This window comes from Hirundo rustica, chromosome 1 (assembly GCF_015227805.2).
Source record: "Hirundo rustica isolate bHirRus1 chromosome 1, bHirRus1.pri.v3, whole genome shotgun sequence".
NCBI classification, from domain to species: Eukaryota; Metazoa; Chordata; class Aves; order Passeriformes; family Hirundinidae; genus Hirundo; species Hirundo rustica.
The window spans coordinates 67,858,045-67,875,565 of record NC_053450.1 but is presented as its reverse complement, the minus strand read 5'-3'; the positions used below and the strand labels follow the sequence as shown (position 1 = coordinate 67,875,565).

General features: G+C 38.4%; 1 protein-coding gene across 6 annotated transcripts in view; it reads left to right on the top strand.

Annotated features, from left to right (window-relative positions):
- The window catches only part of FHOD3 (formin homology 2 domain containing 3), a 379,860-nt gene that overhangs the window by 271,732 nt on the left and 90,607 nt on the right, over positions 1-17,521 (top strand). For 3 of the 6 annotated variants that reach the window (XM_040087625.2, XM_040087634.2, XM_058422691.1), the window contains exons 12-14: positions 9,567-9,665; positions 11,977-12,354; positions 15,798-15,923. In XM_040087625.2, the coding sequence (XP_039943559.1) occupies positions 9,567-9,665; positions 11,977-12,354; positions 15,798-15,923 (603 nt within the window). The remainder of the gene's footprint in view (positions 1-9,566; positions 9,666-11,976; positions 12,355-15,797; positions 15,924-17,521) is intronic. The other 3 variants (XM_040087661.2, XM_040087652.2, XM_058422724.1) reach the window with 1 other exon arrangement.

Here is a 17,521-nt window from a genome sequence, read left to right as displayed (position 1 = left end):
GATAAAAATTAGTTATTACCTCTGTAGATTGAAAATTACTTCTGTTCAGCCATGAAAGAACTGTCTCCTTTTGGTTCATAACCTTGATCCCTCTTGAGAGAGGAAAAAAAAAAAAATGGCAGTAAGTTTTTGCAGTGCTGTATTTCCCAAAAATTAGTTACAAAATGGATTTTAGTCTTTATTCCTTCACTACGTTTTCTTTCCCAGTAGATATTGTAACAATACTAATGATAATCATACTGTATTGTTCTTGCTGAAAGTTCTAAACTTTGTGTGTGGCTGCAGATGTCTTATGTCTGGTTTCACAGTGGATTAGACCCAGCTGAATTGCTTCTGATGGACGCAGTTAGAGACTGAAGTTGCACTCTTACACTGTACTAAATTTTATTTTGGGAAACATTCTAGGCTATTTTTGGACTTCTGTATCAAAATCAGTAGAAGGTTGAAGTTCTTTCCCATAATTCTCCTTCCCACAATGCTCATGTTTCTTTTCTTTCTAGCTCATCAGCTGTTCTGGCATTTGCTTTGCTTTTGTTTACCACATCAAACAGGTTGTCCACAGTGTCTGCTTTGTGTCACCCGATAAGTCTTCCAAAAAGAGAGAAATTCATGGTGCTGGTAAAACAACAAAAAGAAGACAATATTGACCAAATTCTGTTCTCTCTCACAATGCTCTATATCCAGAAAAGTTGTCTGAAGTCAATGGAGTTGGTCTGATCTACGCCAGGCTAATTGAGAGCAGACTTTGGGTTTTGAGCTAGGAAAAGTTGACCGTAAATGCTAAGGGCGACCAAAAGAAAAACTTGCAGGCCTTTTTCATCCACTTAGCAGCCTTTTTCTAAACTAAATGTATTGCTTTTTTGCCTGTGGTTCAGAACAAATAAGGATCCAAATCTGCTTTGTGTTAAAATAGTTTTCATGGAGAGCAAAGCTCAGCCTGATGTGCCTGTTACTAAGTAAATAAGTAAAGAAGTTGGTAACAGCTAGTAACTAAGAAAGGCTGAAGATTGATTTAAAGATCTGTACCTAATGCTGCACACATTAAGATGCCTGTCCTGACCAGCACCAGATCTGCTTTGCTAAAACTTCTTTCTCTTACCATAAAGGCATAGAGAACCAATAAGCCTGCTGGGAACTTCAGTCCTGTTAATGTCATGTTTCAAATTCTGTGCTGGAGGTACCTCCTAAGGTTTTCTGCCCTGGTCCAAACTGAGTGCTTTCAGTCTGTGGTCTAGCATGCTGCTTCTTATGCAGTAGACTTTTAAACACATTCTTCCATGAATTGTGTTGTTTGTTTGTTTTCTTTTTAAAGTAACGCTAGCTTTTTCCAGTGACAACATGGATAGAGTCAGGAAAAAATGTAAGGAGTGGCATGGAATATGCACTAGATTTATGTTGTTATTGTATGAAGTGATTTATGGCAAAAAAGGCCCTAAAGGGAAAATTTCTGTCTCTCTGTCCTTGAGTCTCATCCTGGCTAGATTTCAGGGAGTAAAAGGCAGCCTGCTTAGAAGTTCTCAGTACTGTCTTGAGCACTGTACAGCTCCTCTGAGTTCTATACATACAAATCAGAAACAAATGCTCCTCCCAGATTTTCAAATTAACCTTTCACATTTTGATGTGCATTACCCTTTCATCAGCACTGCACAGAGACCATACTCATCTTGCTCTGAGTGTCCCATCAGAGGTGTGTCAGCCAGACCTTGGCAAACATATTCAAGTGAGCTTCTGGGAGATTTACACTCACACCTCTTACCAGCATTTGAGTGAATGGCTGCATCACTATGAAATTAGTTACAGTGAAAGACTGAGGTTTATCAAGTTGTGAATAGCTAGGATTAGGTATTTACCTCTCTTTACTAGATGCTCTGCTTTTTTTTATCCATAGCTTTGATTTGTTTTATATTATCAAAAATCACCAAAGAATTGCTAAGATAGATCTTATAATACTAAAGATCTTCATCTAGACATAACCTGGCCATGGTTAGATCTTTCCTGTCAGTATTTCTGTGTTTGCCAGCTCACAAATGAAAGTACTGACTGCCATCTTAAGAACTTAGCAGAGTGAAGCCTTCATTCTGCATCAGTGGCCAAAGCTGGCTTTACCAAGCTTTCTCTTAGTAGATCAAGGCTAAAAAGATGGGAAAGACCAACTGTTCAGGTCCACCTGAGGCTTCCAGATTTTCAATCTGAAGAAATCTGGCCTTCAGGAGAGCTATATTGATAAGGTAAAAACAGAGAAGCAAACAGGGGATTATGTATCTATGAACTTTGCTTTTTTTAGGGTTTTTCCTGGAAGCCTGTTAGGTCTCTTCCTCTGAGCAAAGAGCAGCACGGGGAATTCCAAAGTTTCTCACAAATTTCTAGGCTAGCTGGACACAGTTCCATTGCACAGTGCATCCTGGGCTCAAAGTCTTTCACACCCTTTATGGTCCTAGAAGAATTCAGGGAAATAGTGGTCTAAATAAAGGAAAGCTGTGCCGAGAAGTCATAAGGACCTGTTTGTTAGAAAATGCATGTTTCTGATGTTCGAGGATTGCTAAGATGCAGGCAGAGATCGTGATGCTATTTTAGTTTTACCAGAAAACAATGAATAGAGCTGAGCCTCTGACGCTAAGCATTTTTTGTGCTCAGCTTTAGATTCCAGTTGAGTTTCTAACCAACAGCACAGACCTCAGTTTGCTTAGTAGGCCCCATTAAGTGATTGTTCAAACTGCTTCACGTAGAGCCAAGACTGCAGGGTTGGTTTGTCCAAGATACAACTGAGACTTCTTTTTTTATTATCATGATTTTCCATGTTTTCAGACATCCCAAACCGTAACTAATCTTTTATTTTTCTCTAGTGCTTACTACAGAAAAATTCTAGTTTTTGTAATGGTGCTTCAAGTTCTAGTGACTTCCCACAACACTGTAAGAAAAGATTTGATTGTATAAATACTTAAAGGCTATGGATCAAAGATACAGTGATGGGTGGGGTTTATTTCATTTAGGATGGTTTGTTCCACATGTCTTAGAGTTACTGTCTGTGTCAAATATGATGAGTGGTATGATAGGTATGAAACAGCACAGTGGGGAGACTCAAAATCATCATTTGATGTAAGACTCAGGTTGTGGTATGGATTACTAAAGGCCCAGATGAGAGAAGTTATTTTCTCTTTTATTGCTGTAATAGAAAGAAACATACTGGGGTTTTTTTTGTTTTTTTCATTGATGTTTTTCTCTGGTTCTTAGTTTTAGATATCTAAAACAACTGAGTCATGAAATTAGACAAAGAAAACCTCTCCAGGATAAACATGCAGGCACATATCTGTGGATGTGAATCTCTTTAATACATGTACATACACACAGACATACACTTACACATATGAGCTGAAGTCCCTGACATATGCCATTGCATATGATCAGTTATGAGAGAGAGAATAACTTTTTTCACAGTATGGTTGGTATGGGTGATAATGGGAACTGGATATAAAAAATAAGAGGTTTTAGGAAGATTTATCTATGAAATGAAATGGCTTGGTAAGGTAGCCAAGGTAGTGTCTGTTCCTAGCATCAGATCTTTATTAGTCTTTGACAACAAAACCATTCAGAAATCTAACCTTCTATTTTATTTTTGGAGCAAGAGAACACATTAATTTCTCCTGTGCAGGTAGGATTTGAACTGTGAAGTTAAGCAGATTCTAAAGGAGAACCCTAAAAGTGTGAAATTTGTAATCTTACTCTTTGTAATATCTTAAAAGCTCCCATAGGGAATGTAGTAGAGGAATAGACATGTTAGGTTAAGAAAAATTTTCTTTTGAAGCCGTACCATAAAAAAGGACTGCATTGATCTATAGATAGGGATTGACATCTTAATGCATAAATAATAACACAAAAATTTAAAATTTACAACTTGATAAGTATCTCAGATCCAGTCCTATTACTGTTTCAAGTTGATATCAGCTCTTTTTATATTAATTAAAACATCTCTGCAGGTGTGTCAGGTTTTCTAGTGGGGATACTCTTTTCTGACTGCAGATCTCACTGAAATGAAATGTTTTATGCTTGGTGTGCATGCAGAGTTCAGTTAACAGCAGTGCACTTTGTTGTAAAGGAGTGGTAGATTTTTCTATTTGAACTTCAGGAGGAGTGAAGAAAGTACCGAAGTTTAAATAGACTCTAGCTGCATGGTAAATGAAATCACAGTGTGACTTAGCCATATTATTTAATTTGTTTTTTTTCCACTGTGTGTTTAGGTTTTGTGAACTTTTGTGAGGAAATACAATACCAAACCAGAGTGTGAATGCATTTCTCTGGATCTGTATGATAGTGTCTATGCACTGGAGTATACTTGCTCTAGAGAGTTCACCTCTCCAGTGTGTTCCCAGTGTTTGTAAACATGATCCTCTGAAAACAGGAAAGGTTTTTTACACATAGGATGCGATGTGGGGAGGAAAAAAGACAGCAGCTTGGTAGGATGTCATTTCCCTTTGAAGGGTCCATAACAGTGAGCTTCAAGTGTTAACCAAAATGCACTTCCAAGCTCTGAAAATAACATTTCGTCTCTCTTTCTGTATATATTTCAGTATATATTGCTCCAAAAGTCTATCTGCATCATTATTCTGTTTCTTTACCTCTCTGCTCTTAGAAATGTAAAAACAGCAATGCTGTTCAATGATCAAAGACTTGTGACTCTTGAAGTCTTTGCAAAGCCCTGCCAATATCTTAAGCAATGCTCTGCTGTCTTGTTCTGCTTTGATGTATCCTATATAAACCAATTGCAGCAGTTAAACAAGCGTGGAGGCATTGCCTACGTATTATTTAGGTGTGAAGAGCTGTTGCTAATCATCTTTTAGGGATAAAAAAGTAACAGGAACCTAAAGATAAAGGGCAGATATGAAGACATAGTAAGTGCATGTACTTCACATCATTTTCCATTTCCTCAACTTTTTGTCTGAACTGTTTTCTTTATTAAGGGCAGAAATACCAGGATCATTGTCCTTTTTACCTTTGTAATTGGTCACTTTAGTCTTCCTGTATGCAGGTCAAATTTTGAGGCTTTGTAAGTACATATAATCCACATATAATTTATGTATTTTCGTCTTCACATAGTTGAACCAACTGCAGTGGAATAGAAATAAGTGGTGGGGTTGATAAGTGGTTTCTTTAGTTTTATTTTTAATGGAGGAGGAGAGTGTATTGCCATATCTTTATACAGACTCATAAATGTTGAATTTAAATTATTACCAGTTTTAGCTTTCACCTAAAGGTCTAGTTGGATCTGTTTTGGCAGCTAGGATAGAAGAAAGGAAGAAGCTACAGAAGTGTACCAAAGCATTTGTTTATTTTACAAAAATTTAGGAATTTGGCTATGAATTCTGCCGTCTAAAGCTATAAAAGTGGAATTGAACTCATGAATTGAAGAAAATGGCAAGCAATGGCAAGAGAAAATAAAATTACATCCACTGTGGCTTATAGATATGTTTCCTTGATGGAACATTTTCACTTTCTCTTCACTTGGAGCTTGGGGATGCAGCTGTGCAAGAGATAAAACAGGTTAGAGGTTTGCAGGAGAGAGGGTGGAAAACAACCTTGAAAGGAAATTTGTGAGATCAGCTGTAGTACTCAGTTTAAAATAATATTGTGAAATGGGTAATGGTGGTCTTATTTCACTGAATGTGGCTTGTAGTCCTGGTCATAGAATCATAGAATGGTTTGTGTTGGAAAGGACCTAAGGATCATGTACTAGAACTCATGAGTTAACTTCTATGTGCATTGTATGTGCAGACCAAAGCCTTGGTAGCCTAATTATGGCAAGATGATAGTTTTTTCTATTGTTCTATATTCTGGTTCATTACTGGTTAAATTCATCCTGAATTAAAATTATTTGAAGCACACCTTACCTTTACAAAATTTCATTTGATACCAAGCAAAGCAGAATGTGTTGCTGTGCTCTACCTTTGGGATTTTTTTTTTTTTTTTTTTTTTTTTTTTTTTTTTCCTTGAGGCTGGTAGTGAGAAACTTGTGTTTCTGGGCTACAAGGTAGAAAGAAACACTAAGTCCTTTCAAGCTGCCTTCCTCAAAACTCTGCAAAGGGATTGCAGAGAGCTACACAAAACCTTGTACACATTGCTCAGCTCTAGGGTCCAGCGAGACAGAGAGCAGGTTTTGGTGCTTTGAGTTCTTTGAGTTCTTGTGGACTAAGAGCTGTTGTCTTCAGACTGGTGTCTTAAAATCATCCAACTGTGACTAGGTTAGGTGTGTGTGTGAGGTGCAAGGCCTGGCATCTCAAGGACTGCCTCTGCCTTCAGCTAAACCTCTAAAAGAAACCCTTTATTATAATTTCCTTTCATCAGTCTGTATTTGTTAGTGCTTTTTCTTTGCAGCTTTAAATAGCTATTTAATATCAGCAGGGCAAGTTTCTGGTATTCTTTTTACTTCTTTTTAAATTTATCAATTGTAAAAAGGAGAAAAGTTATTCCTTTCATTCTAAACCCTTTGTCAAGATTTTGTTTTGCTGCTCCAGTCATTCTCTCTCCATAAACTGCACTTTCATAGTCTTTTTTAATATGTATACTAAGGGGCTATAAACACATAGGTACATCAAATTTTAGTTGAAACAACTGAGCAAATCCTGTGTCCTAGAAGATCTTTGTTAGTTGCCATGACCAATGTTATACTTTAAAAAGACTTGTGGAGGGGTGGGGTTTTGTTTATTTGTTTAGTTTTTTTAGCCCATAGCATTAATCCATTTTAAAGATGAAAATAAACAGAGTGATTGTTTTGAAGTTTGTTTTCAGTGCTATATGGATTTTGTTTAAGTATTTCTAACCTCTTACTTTTATCATGGAACTGAAGTAGCCCCGGAAAAACCTTAAGGTTAGCTGTACATATCTGATTCTTCAACATTAGCAAGGCCTTCCTCCCTGCCAGTGGATAAATATTTGCCTTTTGTAAATGGAATAAATTCCTCTGCCACTACTAAAAACTATGCTGGCTTCCCAGTCTCATTAATTGGAAATGTCCCTATGAGTCTTTTTTCTTAATTTAATTCCACTATTGCATTGACTCCAAATTTGCATCTGTATGTGAGAGGAACAATGAGCTTTTCCACATCATCCCTTCTCCACTGCATACAAAAATGAGCACATAACTCTGAACAGGTCTGATGAGTTCACAAACCTGTCTGCTTTGTGTTTGAGTGTCTGACTCTAGTTAGTGTTTCCCCACTTTAATAAATATTCACATGGAAATTCTCCTTGTCCACCTTTTAGGAAAGATTTAGTTAGCAGGTACTATCTGTTTTGTTGGACAGAATATCTGTCCTCTAACAAGACTGAAATGACTGCCACTGTTGCTTTGGTTAAAAGAAGAGCACACATCATTCCTGGCTGTGAGCTTGCCCCTCTCCTCTGATCTGTATCTGATCCCTCTTCTGGGGATACTCAGGAACTCTGAAACTTGTGAGTTTAGTTGATAAAAGAGGACGTTCAGAGTGTTGAGCGTCTCCCCTATGCGAACACGTACTTCTTTTGTGCAAGCTTCTCTTGACCGCATTGGCTCCCCCAGACTGGAGAGTGTGCCTGCCTCTGTGCACACTGATCACCTCTGCTACCGGGTCACACAGAGCCAGATCCTTCCTCCGGCTTTTCCAGCCACTTGCCATGTAGTTGCTGCTCTCCTGTACTTAAAATTAGCAAATGAAAAGAGCTTTCCAATCAAAGCTTCTTCTAAGATTTTGACCTAGAACTCAAGAACCCTTGAGGAAGGAGTCATTGGCCTCACAGAATAATGATCTCTCTGGAATCGCTAAAATTTTTTTTCAGCTCCTTCCTCCATGTTTTAGCTATGCCCTCATGAGGTGGAAAAAATTCTCAAAGAACTCTTTCAAATTTATGAGATCCACCATATCAGATGAGTATTTCACTAATGATTTTGGGCATTTTGAGACAATTGAGGAGAGGAGAAATTTTGACATCACCGATGTGGAATCCTGGTGGGAGCTTCAAACACAGCAATAGTGGGGACACTCTTGTTCATATCTGTGCTGTGCTGCCAGCATTATAGGATGCACTGTGCTCCTAACAGAGAACCATGATCCCACAGAGCTCCATGAGTTATTTCCCAAATCTGAGTGCTATAGGACAAGCAGATACAGAAGTTTCCCTTCACAGGAAATAGCAAAGCTTGAGCTAGTAAGAAGGAATTATATGAATGCTCCCTGGTTCAACTCTTTCTTTGCTTTTTTTCCAGTGAATGAGTACATGTGTGAAAGTTGAGAGGTGTCTGTGTAAGGGAGGTATATGTTTGTGGGCAGCACAGGGAGATGAAGAGATGACCATTGAGATGGTTATGTCACTGTGCCACCTTAGGAATTGTTGAAAGTGTTTACTTTGTAAGTGTTTGCCCGAGTATTGGAAAAGTTCCAGGCACTGCCATTTTTTCCTGGTTATTCTGTAACTTACTCCATATGAATACAACAAATTTTGGATTGACCCTTTTTGTTGAACTCAATGAGTTCATGATCTCACACTGTAAATATTCATTATCCTTATAAAATGAAAACTAATTCTAAACTGAAAAAAATCCACAGAACATCTCTTCAGAATCGAAGGAAAGAAAATAAGCTTTCAGGAAAATGCAAGTAATATGAGTGTCTTACAAACTTCATTACTGATTGTATGTTTTCCTTTTTGCATGGAGCATAACCTAATGGTATATACATCATTAAATCAAGTGGAGAACTGTATCAAATACAAATGCATCTTCCATGAGTCTGTTGCTTTGGGAAGGTGAAAAGCATAAATGCGAGTGACAGGAGGCAGACAGTGTAGCTTTTTTTCATTATGTTTAATACAGTTTTCCTATTTTACTTATGTGGTTTGTAGGTTGTGGAGGCTTTATGCATGACTTGCACTCTGCCAGAATTACTGCTGAACTGGAGCCTGATTTGACCGTACTAATGACTCTACTGAAATAATTCATGTACTGGCATCTGATAACTTAAATATTGCTATTTGTTAATAGTCCTGAACTGATTTGGTATGTCTGTTATTCTTGACTCAATGGTTCACCCTGTTCTGTTTCCAGCTGAGCTATTGGTTACTTAGCAGGAATGTTTTATTTGGGTTAATTTAGAAAGTGTGATATCCAGTGCCAGCTGTCCCATGCCAGCACAGCCTGTACTGTCCTTTTGCCAAAAAGACAACTTAATGACCGATGAGTTGAGCATTGCTATTATCATGAATGTTTTCCATTAATTCCTCTGCAGGTAGGACAGCTGCAAATAGAAAGCAAAGCTCAAGAAAATTCAATGGCAGCTTTGAATCTTAAAATAATAGTAAAAAATGTAAATAGGGGAGAGGATAGCTGTTTTATATCGGTAGCTACTCTTGTGCAAACATATAGCAGGAGCTTTTAGGTGGCTTTTTGCCTAACACAAGAGGGCCATAACTCCCTCTTCATCAGTCTCTTCCTTCAATTTCTAACTTCATTGCATTTCTTTTTCTGTGGACTCATGTTGTTTTCTCTTCCACCTTCTTTCTTTCCATCCCACTGCATGCCTCTTTCCTTGGTCTGACCTCAGAGAGGACGAGTATGAAGAGGAGGAAGAAGAACAGCCAGTCACAGAGCCCAATACTGAGGATGAGGGGGAGGAAGAGGCCAATAGGCAGGTCAAAGCCAGGTACCAGGATTCAGCATTGTCCCTCCACCTTTTCTTCAGGCTCTGGCATGAACTCACTAGCACAGTGTACAGCAGCATCCACCTTTTCACTCACGTTCCTTGATCACCTGTTAAAGCCACCCCCAAGGAAATATTTTTGCATTCGAAAGCTTTGGGGAGGGGGCTGGGGGGGGGGCAGTGCTAATGGTAACATGTTTAATTATACAGGTTTGGTGCGCTATGAACTGTCTGCCCTTGCTCCCTTTACGTAATGCTCACAAATCCTAAAAGCTTTAGTGAAAAGCATTACTTTAAGCATGGTTTGGTTTAGCTTCTTAGTTAAGGCAATGATGAAACACTACAATGCTTAGCTGAGGATGTTGCTTCGTTTCTTAGGTTTTCATCCCTATCTTCATAATACTACCTTATTAGGAATTTCTGTTGCTATGCAGTAAATTGATATTTTTTGAATGCTGCCTAAGATTTCACATAAGTTTTATCCATGTTTTAGTAGCAAATAACTAATTTGAGGCAAAACTGATATATATGTGTATATGATATATATATAAATTTTATAAATGCCTGCCCATCTGTGTATATACAGATATAAGCAAATGACCAATCAATATTTGTCATCACCTCTCAATACACTTGTGTAAAAATTTCCACTTATTGCTGAGATATGTATATGTGTTTGGCATTTAACAACTTGAGCCTAATAAACTGAAAGCAAGAAAATACATTATTTTTTCCAGACAGCCATTTGATTTAGGTTAAATTATTTGGTTTTGCAGCTCAGCAAATGAGATTGGATTTTTTTTTTTTAACATAAACCACATTCATGCAGACGCTGTACAGCACAGAAGGAAGAAAGGAAACTGTTTAATGTGGGAATTCCAAAGAAAATACTGTACTGTTGTTATTATCTTCCAGTCTACAAATCTTGCCAACGGCTGCCTGAAAATTCAAAATTAAGTGATAATTTCCTCAAATCTGATTCTTAAAAACCAAAGCTAGGACACAAGTTATTGGTAAATCTCATGAGTATAATAAAATACTGCTTTAAAAAGTGAGGAAGAGCCATGTGAAGAGCATGATGTGATTTTAGGTCATTGGTCCTTTTAAGATAATTATCTCTTTAAGATAACCGGGTGATACTCCCATGACTTTCCGAAGTACCTTCTTTCACAGTCTCTGTAGCCTAACAAAAATGATCTGTGACATGGCTGTTCGTGTTAGATGCTGTCAGGTAGGGCTGGCCTGGCTTCAGTGTCTCCTGTCAAGCACAGCAGGTGCAGTAGATGAGGATTTCCAGATTTTCCATTGAGAGAACAATTACCTGGTATACACCTGATGATTAACTGCATAAGATCTCAACATATCTAATATAAATTGTGGTTTTGTTGCCTATGCTGTGCCAAGCCCACAGTCCTCAGATAAGGACTGTGCCTTCTATGCCTTTTCGGGGATTGCAGAAGTGGTCTTGGGAGAATGAAATCAGCCACTTGCCAAGTGATCCAGCCCAAAGTCCATGCACAATGTTTGTGCTGGAGTTACTACTGAAAACAGACACCCTGGAGTGCAGATCCCATGGCTTTTCACCTGCTTTGTGCCTTCTGTCACTCACCAACATCTGCCTTCAGGCGAGCAAAGCAGATGTGTTTTCTGTTTCCTTTGATGCAAACTCTGCAAGTCTCTATCAAAGACCAGCATGGAATGCTGACACTCATTAGTGCCTTCATACCTAGACAAATATCTGGTAAGGTGTTGCTTTTGAGATCATTCTAAAGTTGAATTTGACAGAACAGTGCTAATTAAGTACTTTATTAGTTTCATATTTGTTGGATGGACATTTTTAGTGAAAAGATCAGATTCCCAGGGAGGATGATAGATATCTGGACTTGGAGAAGCAGTCCTGCAGACTGTATCTTGAAGCATCAGTGCTCCATAGAGTATTTTCCAGTGTGCTCAGTCTGCTTTGTACTGCTCTGACAATGTTTACAACCTAACTTGAAATATACAAAAATTGGTATGAAAATAGGTGTGAAAGGCTCATAAAAATTAGTTCTGAAGCCTGTAGGTTAAATCCCCTTTTTTCCTTTAGAATAGGTTGTTTCTTTTCCCCAGTATTTCCAACTCCAAGGAGAATCCCACTGGGACACAAAGATGTGACTTCTCTTTATTTAAAAAGATGTGATGATTGTCTAAATTTTGGAAGTTTTTGTCTGACTCTACTTTGGTTTTTATTCCCCTGCAAGTGTTACTATCTATTATCTCCCTTTGCCCCATTTTTCTCTCCTCTTCCCTTTCTAATGATTTTTTCCTCCTGCAGTGAGGTTCCAGATGTGCATGAGGCTGTGAAGGAAAGCTTTTCACAGGGTTCTGACTCTTCAGCTGTCTCCACTGCCATTTCTCCAGCTGAGAGGCCTCTCGCCTGCTCTAGAGCAAAGAGCTTTTCTAGCAGCTCCTCTTCTGTGCCTGACTCATCTGTCTCTCATCATAACACTGTCCTTTCATCACCATCTTCACCTGCAACAGCGTTGCTGAGCTCTCCCCAAAATTCCTCAGCATCCATTACTCCAAAGGCATCTCCAACAGTGGAGAAATTACCTTATGTACCGCACACTCCTTTTCACCTCTTCTCGTATGACTTTGAAGAGTCTCCAGCACCTGTGAAAGAGAAGGAAGCAGAAATGATGAGGGAAAACAGGTAGATTTTATATAGCTGACAATAATTTTTAGATAAATGAATAATAGTTTCCAAGAATTTTAGAGCGGTAATCATGCTACTCTGTGTTGTGTTATTTCCAGAACATACTGTACTAATTTTAGCCCGGTAAGCCTGTATTTTGATTTGATATTTCCCCTTGTCTTTGCTGACATTGTTACTCTTTTTCCACGTCTGCAGTTAGTAAATATCCTTGCCTCATCTATAGAGGAGTGAATAAATAATCCATGATTTGGGAGATCACAGAAAGCAGCACCATTTTTGCTCTCATTTACAACAATGTAATTGGCAGACATGTTTTCATGAAAATAATGGGCCTCTTCTGATATAAAACCAAGAGAGGTCAGATCAGCACTTGAAATTCGGGGGTGAAGTCCTGGCTTCAAAGGCTGAACTGCCAAATTCTAAATTTGTTGTTTGATTGCAGTGCACGTCCATCTCATGTGAAATTTCAGCTCATGCTTGTAATTAGAGATCTATAAGATAACACAGAACTCAGAATAGATAGTTTTATCTCCACAACATCTGTTGAATTTACTTGTTCCTCATGCATTTCTCTTAGTTTTTAACTTTAATTTCCCCATCTAAAAAAAAAATTGTTTTGTCTCATCAGTTTTCAAGTAAAAGATATTGACAGTTAGTAGCTCTAAAAACAATAGAGAATCACCTTGAAAAGAGGTTGATGATTTTTTGCTGTCTCTCCCAGTTGTCATTGTTCTTTGAATTAGGTGCTGAAAATGTACATTTATATTGCATGCATATTTATTTCTTCCTCTCTCCAGCAGTCCTTCTGAGTTTCTGCATGTGAACAAATGTTTTGATTCCTTTGATCCTTTTAATTTTCGATCTTTCTCTTTTAATAGGTGGGTGTGTTTTGTCCCTTTTTCATTTTTCTGACAAGCCTGTAAATCCAAGTAGTTGTTGACAAGTGACTTAGTTTACGTGTTTTTCCTTTACCTGCAACCTGAACACTGGAATGCCTCTAAATTTACATTTTCCTTCATGGGTGCATTTTTCCCTTAGGTGTCTCACTCATTTATTGGTCTCCTGTTGCTACTGCTGTTATACTTTAGAGAGCAGATTCCTAAATACCTTCTGTTCCTGCAATATTTAGTATTTCTGCGGTGATTTTTTTTTTCTTCTAACCATCTTTTCTACTTCCAGTTAGTACAGAGGTTCAAGGGTGGGGCTGGGGATGGGGATTCTTATGGGTTTCTTTAGAGGAAAAGGAGGGCAACATCCACACAATTTAGTCAGTAATATGCTTATGAAAGAGGAATATGTCTTGAGGGTGAATGCTGCTGGATAGGACTATTACATCTACACTGGTACCTGAGACAAGAAGGGAAAATGGAAGCAATAGCCAGTACCAGAGGAAGGTTAGAAAGATTTGGATACAGACTTACCCCGGTCTTCTGGTCTTGCCTTGCTGCTGTTCCAGCAACGCAGTGTACCTCTAAATTTGATACGATGTTGTGTCCAGACCAGCCCATCAGAATTTGATTTTTTCAATCGTTGTAGGTCTGACTCCATAGGAGGTGCGTTCCCCCCATTTTTATGAGGGTTATCTTTAGACTAATTGAAAACCCTCAGTCTGAAAAAGGGTTCTGCTCTATGTCAGCTTTTTCATGGGGCAGAGGAGAAGAAAAGCACATGTAATGGTTGATAAGATGGCCTCCTTGCAGCTGATTGAAATGGAGATGGAGGTTTCTGTGTCAGGAGCATACCAAGTGAGCTCTGAGTTCTTACCAGGACAATGGAGTTTTCTCATGGTTCACTCAGTACAGGCACATCCAGAACATTTTCTGGGCTGAGCCCATCGGAGAGAAGACCCAATCTAGGTCTCTGCTACCAGGGAAGCTCCACACTGTCCAGTTACACAGCCTCCAGCAGGCCACTCTCTACAGTTTCTAGTTAGTTTGCTTCTGGGGCAAGAAGGCCCAGACAGCAATTATTTCCTGCAAAATTCCTTTTGTGGCTCAGAAACATGCATGTGAGAATTCTTTTCCAAAATTATTTCCCTATTGCTGGTCAGTATAACATGTTAAAAACAGATGAGGGAGGGGGGGTGTTTTCTAAAGCATTAACCGGAAATTGCTGTCCAAGAGGACATGTTCTCTAAAGCTCGATCCCTTCCATTGTAACAGTACCTAGCTGAAATCCACTCTGATTTTAACGTGGGCTTTGGCAGGCAGCAATGCTCTTGGACCCTAAGCAATGAAGTTTGAAACTCAAATGAAATTTTGCATGGCTAGATGAGTGTGCTAAATGGAGCTGAAGGAAACCAACCAGGCTTTTCAAATAAAAATTCTGAGTGAAATTACTGAGTGTTGATGTGTGCGAAGAAACAAGCAGCAGAGAAAAGATATAGTGAAGGAGGATGTATTATATCTTACGAATTATAATAAGGAAAATGATGTTGCTCTATTTCCTGAGATGAATTTTGTCATTTGGATGAGTTGACCTTGCAGAGTACTGATCTTCAGTATGCTTTCCATGTGGGAAAATGGCATTGTCTGCAAACAATAATAAAGAGAGAAATATTAACTTTTTCCCAAATCAAGAATCTTTTCTTGACATACTGTTTAAGTACAATGGTTAAAAGGCACAGCAAAGCAACACAACTGCCTTTTCTATTCAGTACAGGAGCCAGGATGAAAACATTGATAGAAGGGACTCTGGGGAGGTGGCTGTTCCAGGAGTCCTGGAAACAATTTCTCTTTGATCAGCAAGCTCACATTGAAGTGAAGCGAGTTTATGGGGTTTTTTAATGGAGAGAAGGGCTGATAGAAATTTCTAAAGCCGTGCTTCCGGAGACATGTCTTTTTAACCATGGTGATGATTTTTTACAGACATTGTAAGAAATGGCACATAAGCTATTGCTTATGTTGGGGGAGGGGAAAGAAAATACTGCTGGCTTTAATTGAAAAGAATGTGGTTGCTTTTCCATTTAAAATGCAAGCATTTTCAAGTCATGGATGCCCATGTTCAGATCATGTCTTAGGAGTGATGCCGTTTTCCTTGATTTTAGTAGATATGAATACTGCTGTCTTGGGCTGGTTTGATCCCTTTTCTAATGGCTGAATATCAGCTCCCAAAACAGCTAATAATTCTGAGTAACTGAGCAGTAATTCAAGTATTCCTGTTCTGAGTTTTCACTTGGGAGGACCATTTAAATCTCTCATCATTTTCCTTACCAATAGCTCACTGTTTCATCATGTATGGTCATGACATGGTTGATATTAAGAGTACCTGATAGGTTGCATATCTGGAAATAGAACAACATTTTCAGAAGGTGAATGTTTGAAAAGTTCTGGGGTATGGGATCACTGCCACCCCATAAACAAGAGGATTTACTGTTGCATACCTGTTTACTGACAGATTCTGTCTCTCTGTTTCTCCTACTTTTCTTCCCATTTCTTCAGATACAATAGTTATGGCAGCAGCTCTTACTCTTCTCCACGACCTTACATGGGTGTGAGTGCCCCGACAACACCCACTACTCGTTATGGAACAACTCTGTCACCGCCTCAGGAGACCAAATCTGACAGGTTTGTAAATTAATCGGTGTTTTTACAATAGTTCCTTTGCAGACAGGATGGAGACAAATGTAAGTTGTTCTGAATGAGTATTGGAAATAGCTTCTAGCCATATTTTTTCTAACATTGGGGGAAAAATGGAAAAAAATCTAAATATGTTAATTTCCCACTCATTCTCAGGCCTTTCTGTCAGACTTGGTGTTAAAGGCTGGGTGTATTTCCATCCCACTTCTGTTTCTTCCATTTAAATGGATAAAGCAGAGTTGCTTAACACATAAGCTGTTCTAAGTATTAAAAGGTGAATTAAAGCACATTTTCTTTCCTTTCGTTTTTAAAAATAAATTCAGATAGATCTATTTTCACTTCTGTCATCTTAAATCAACAAAATCTTAGAAACATACTTAGCTCAGAGTTTCCTAGGGCATAATTTTCTCCTTTCTTGAAAATGCGTAATATATCTCATTGTATTTCATCAAAAGAAAACCATTTCTTGCTGTAGCTAAAGCAAACTCCTAATAACCTACTAGTTATCAGCTTGCTTTAAGGAAAAACTTAAAAGGTGTAAAAACCCCAAACCAGCAAAAAAAATATTCCTGAACAATCAAAATACTCCTTTGAATTGTGTAAGGTATTATGGGAAGAAAAAAAAATAGGAAAATGTTGTGGATACATGAAAGAAACTCTTGGCAAGAGGTTTGGACCACCAGAAATTAATTATCTGTTGCAACCTGAGAGTAACTGACAGCTTCAAAGGATGTCATGCTGACTTTAAGAAGGAAAGGTAAATGTTTTTAATTAATTTAATTCAGTAATTTAATACAATAATTTAAAAAATATTCGGTTAGGCCAGATGGGGGTTGGATTGTTTGTTTGGCCTCTAATTCATAAAAACTGCATCTTCTATCCTGTTTTCTGAACTTAAGGTGTTTTACAGGATCCTTTTTCTGTATTCCAGTTAATTTTTGTTAATGACTCTTTGGCATATTTCTGTATGTGTATGTGTTTTGTGTGTGTATGTGTATATGTTTGAACCTTCCTAATGCCTCACATCCTTTCCAGACTGCTACTCACAGTGGTTCAAGTTATGTTCTTCCAGCATGCATGTATTTCTAGCCATGAGGTATTGATTTAATCCTTTTTTTCAAGTGACTAGTTACATAAAGTTTCTCTTTGGAGAAAGGCATTGTTTTTCATTTGCTCATCTTCCTGGAGTACCTTGCCTCGATTTGTCTTTCCTGATGTCAATTAAATTATTGCTGAGTGCAACCATAATAAAAAAACTCTACACCAGCATATTCACCCTTTTTTACCTCAGCAGAATTGACGCAAGATTAGCAAGAGTTAAAAGTATCCCACTGCTTTGGAAGTTTTAGGTTTTCAAGCCCCTGTTCTTGTAAGCTTCTGATTGCTACTGTGGAAAGAAACCTCAAAGTGGTCAAACGCTGAGATGGCTAAAGATGGTTGGGCTTGTCCTGCAAGAGGCTGATGACGCTGGCCCTGCTCCAGCAAAGAAAGCCAGCTTTCATTTCAGCATGTGCGTAAGTGCCTTGCTGGTTTGGAGCCAAAATGCCTTGGCCCCACAGGATGAAGCTGTAAAATTTGCAGATTCA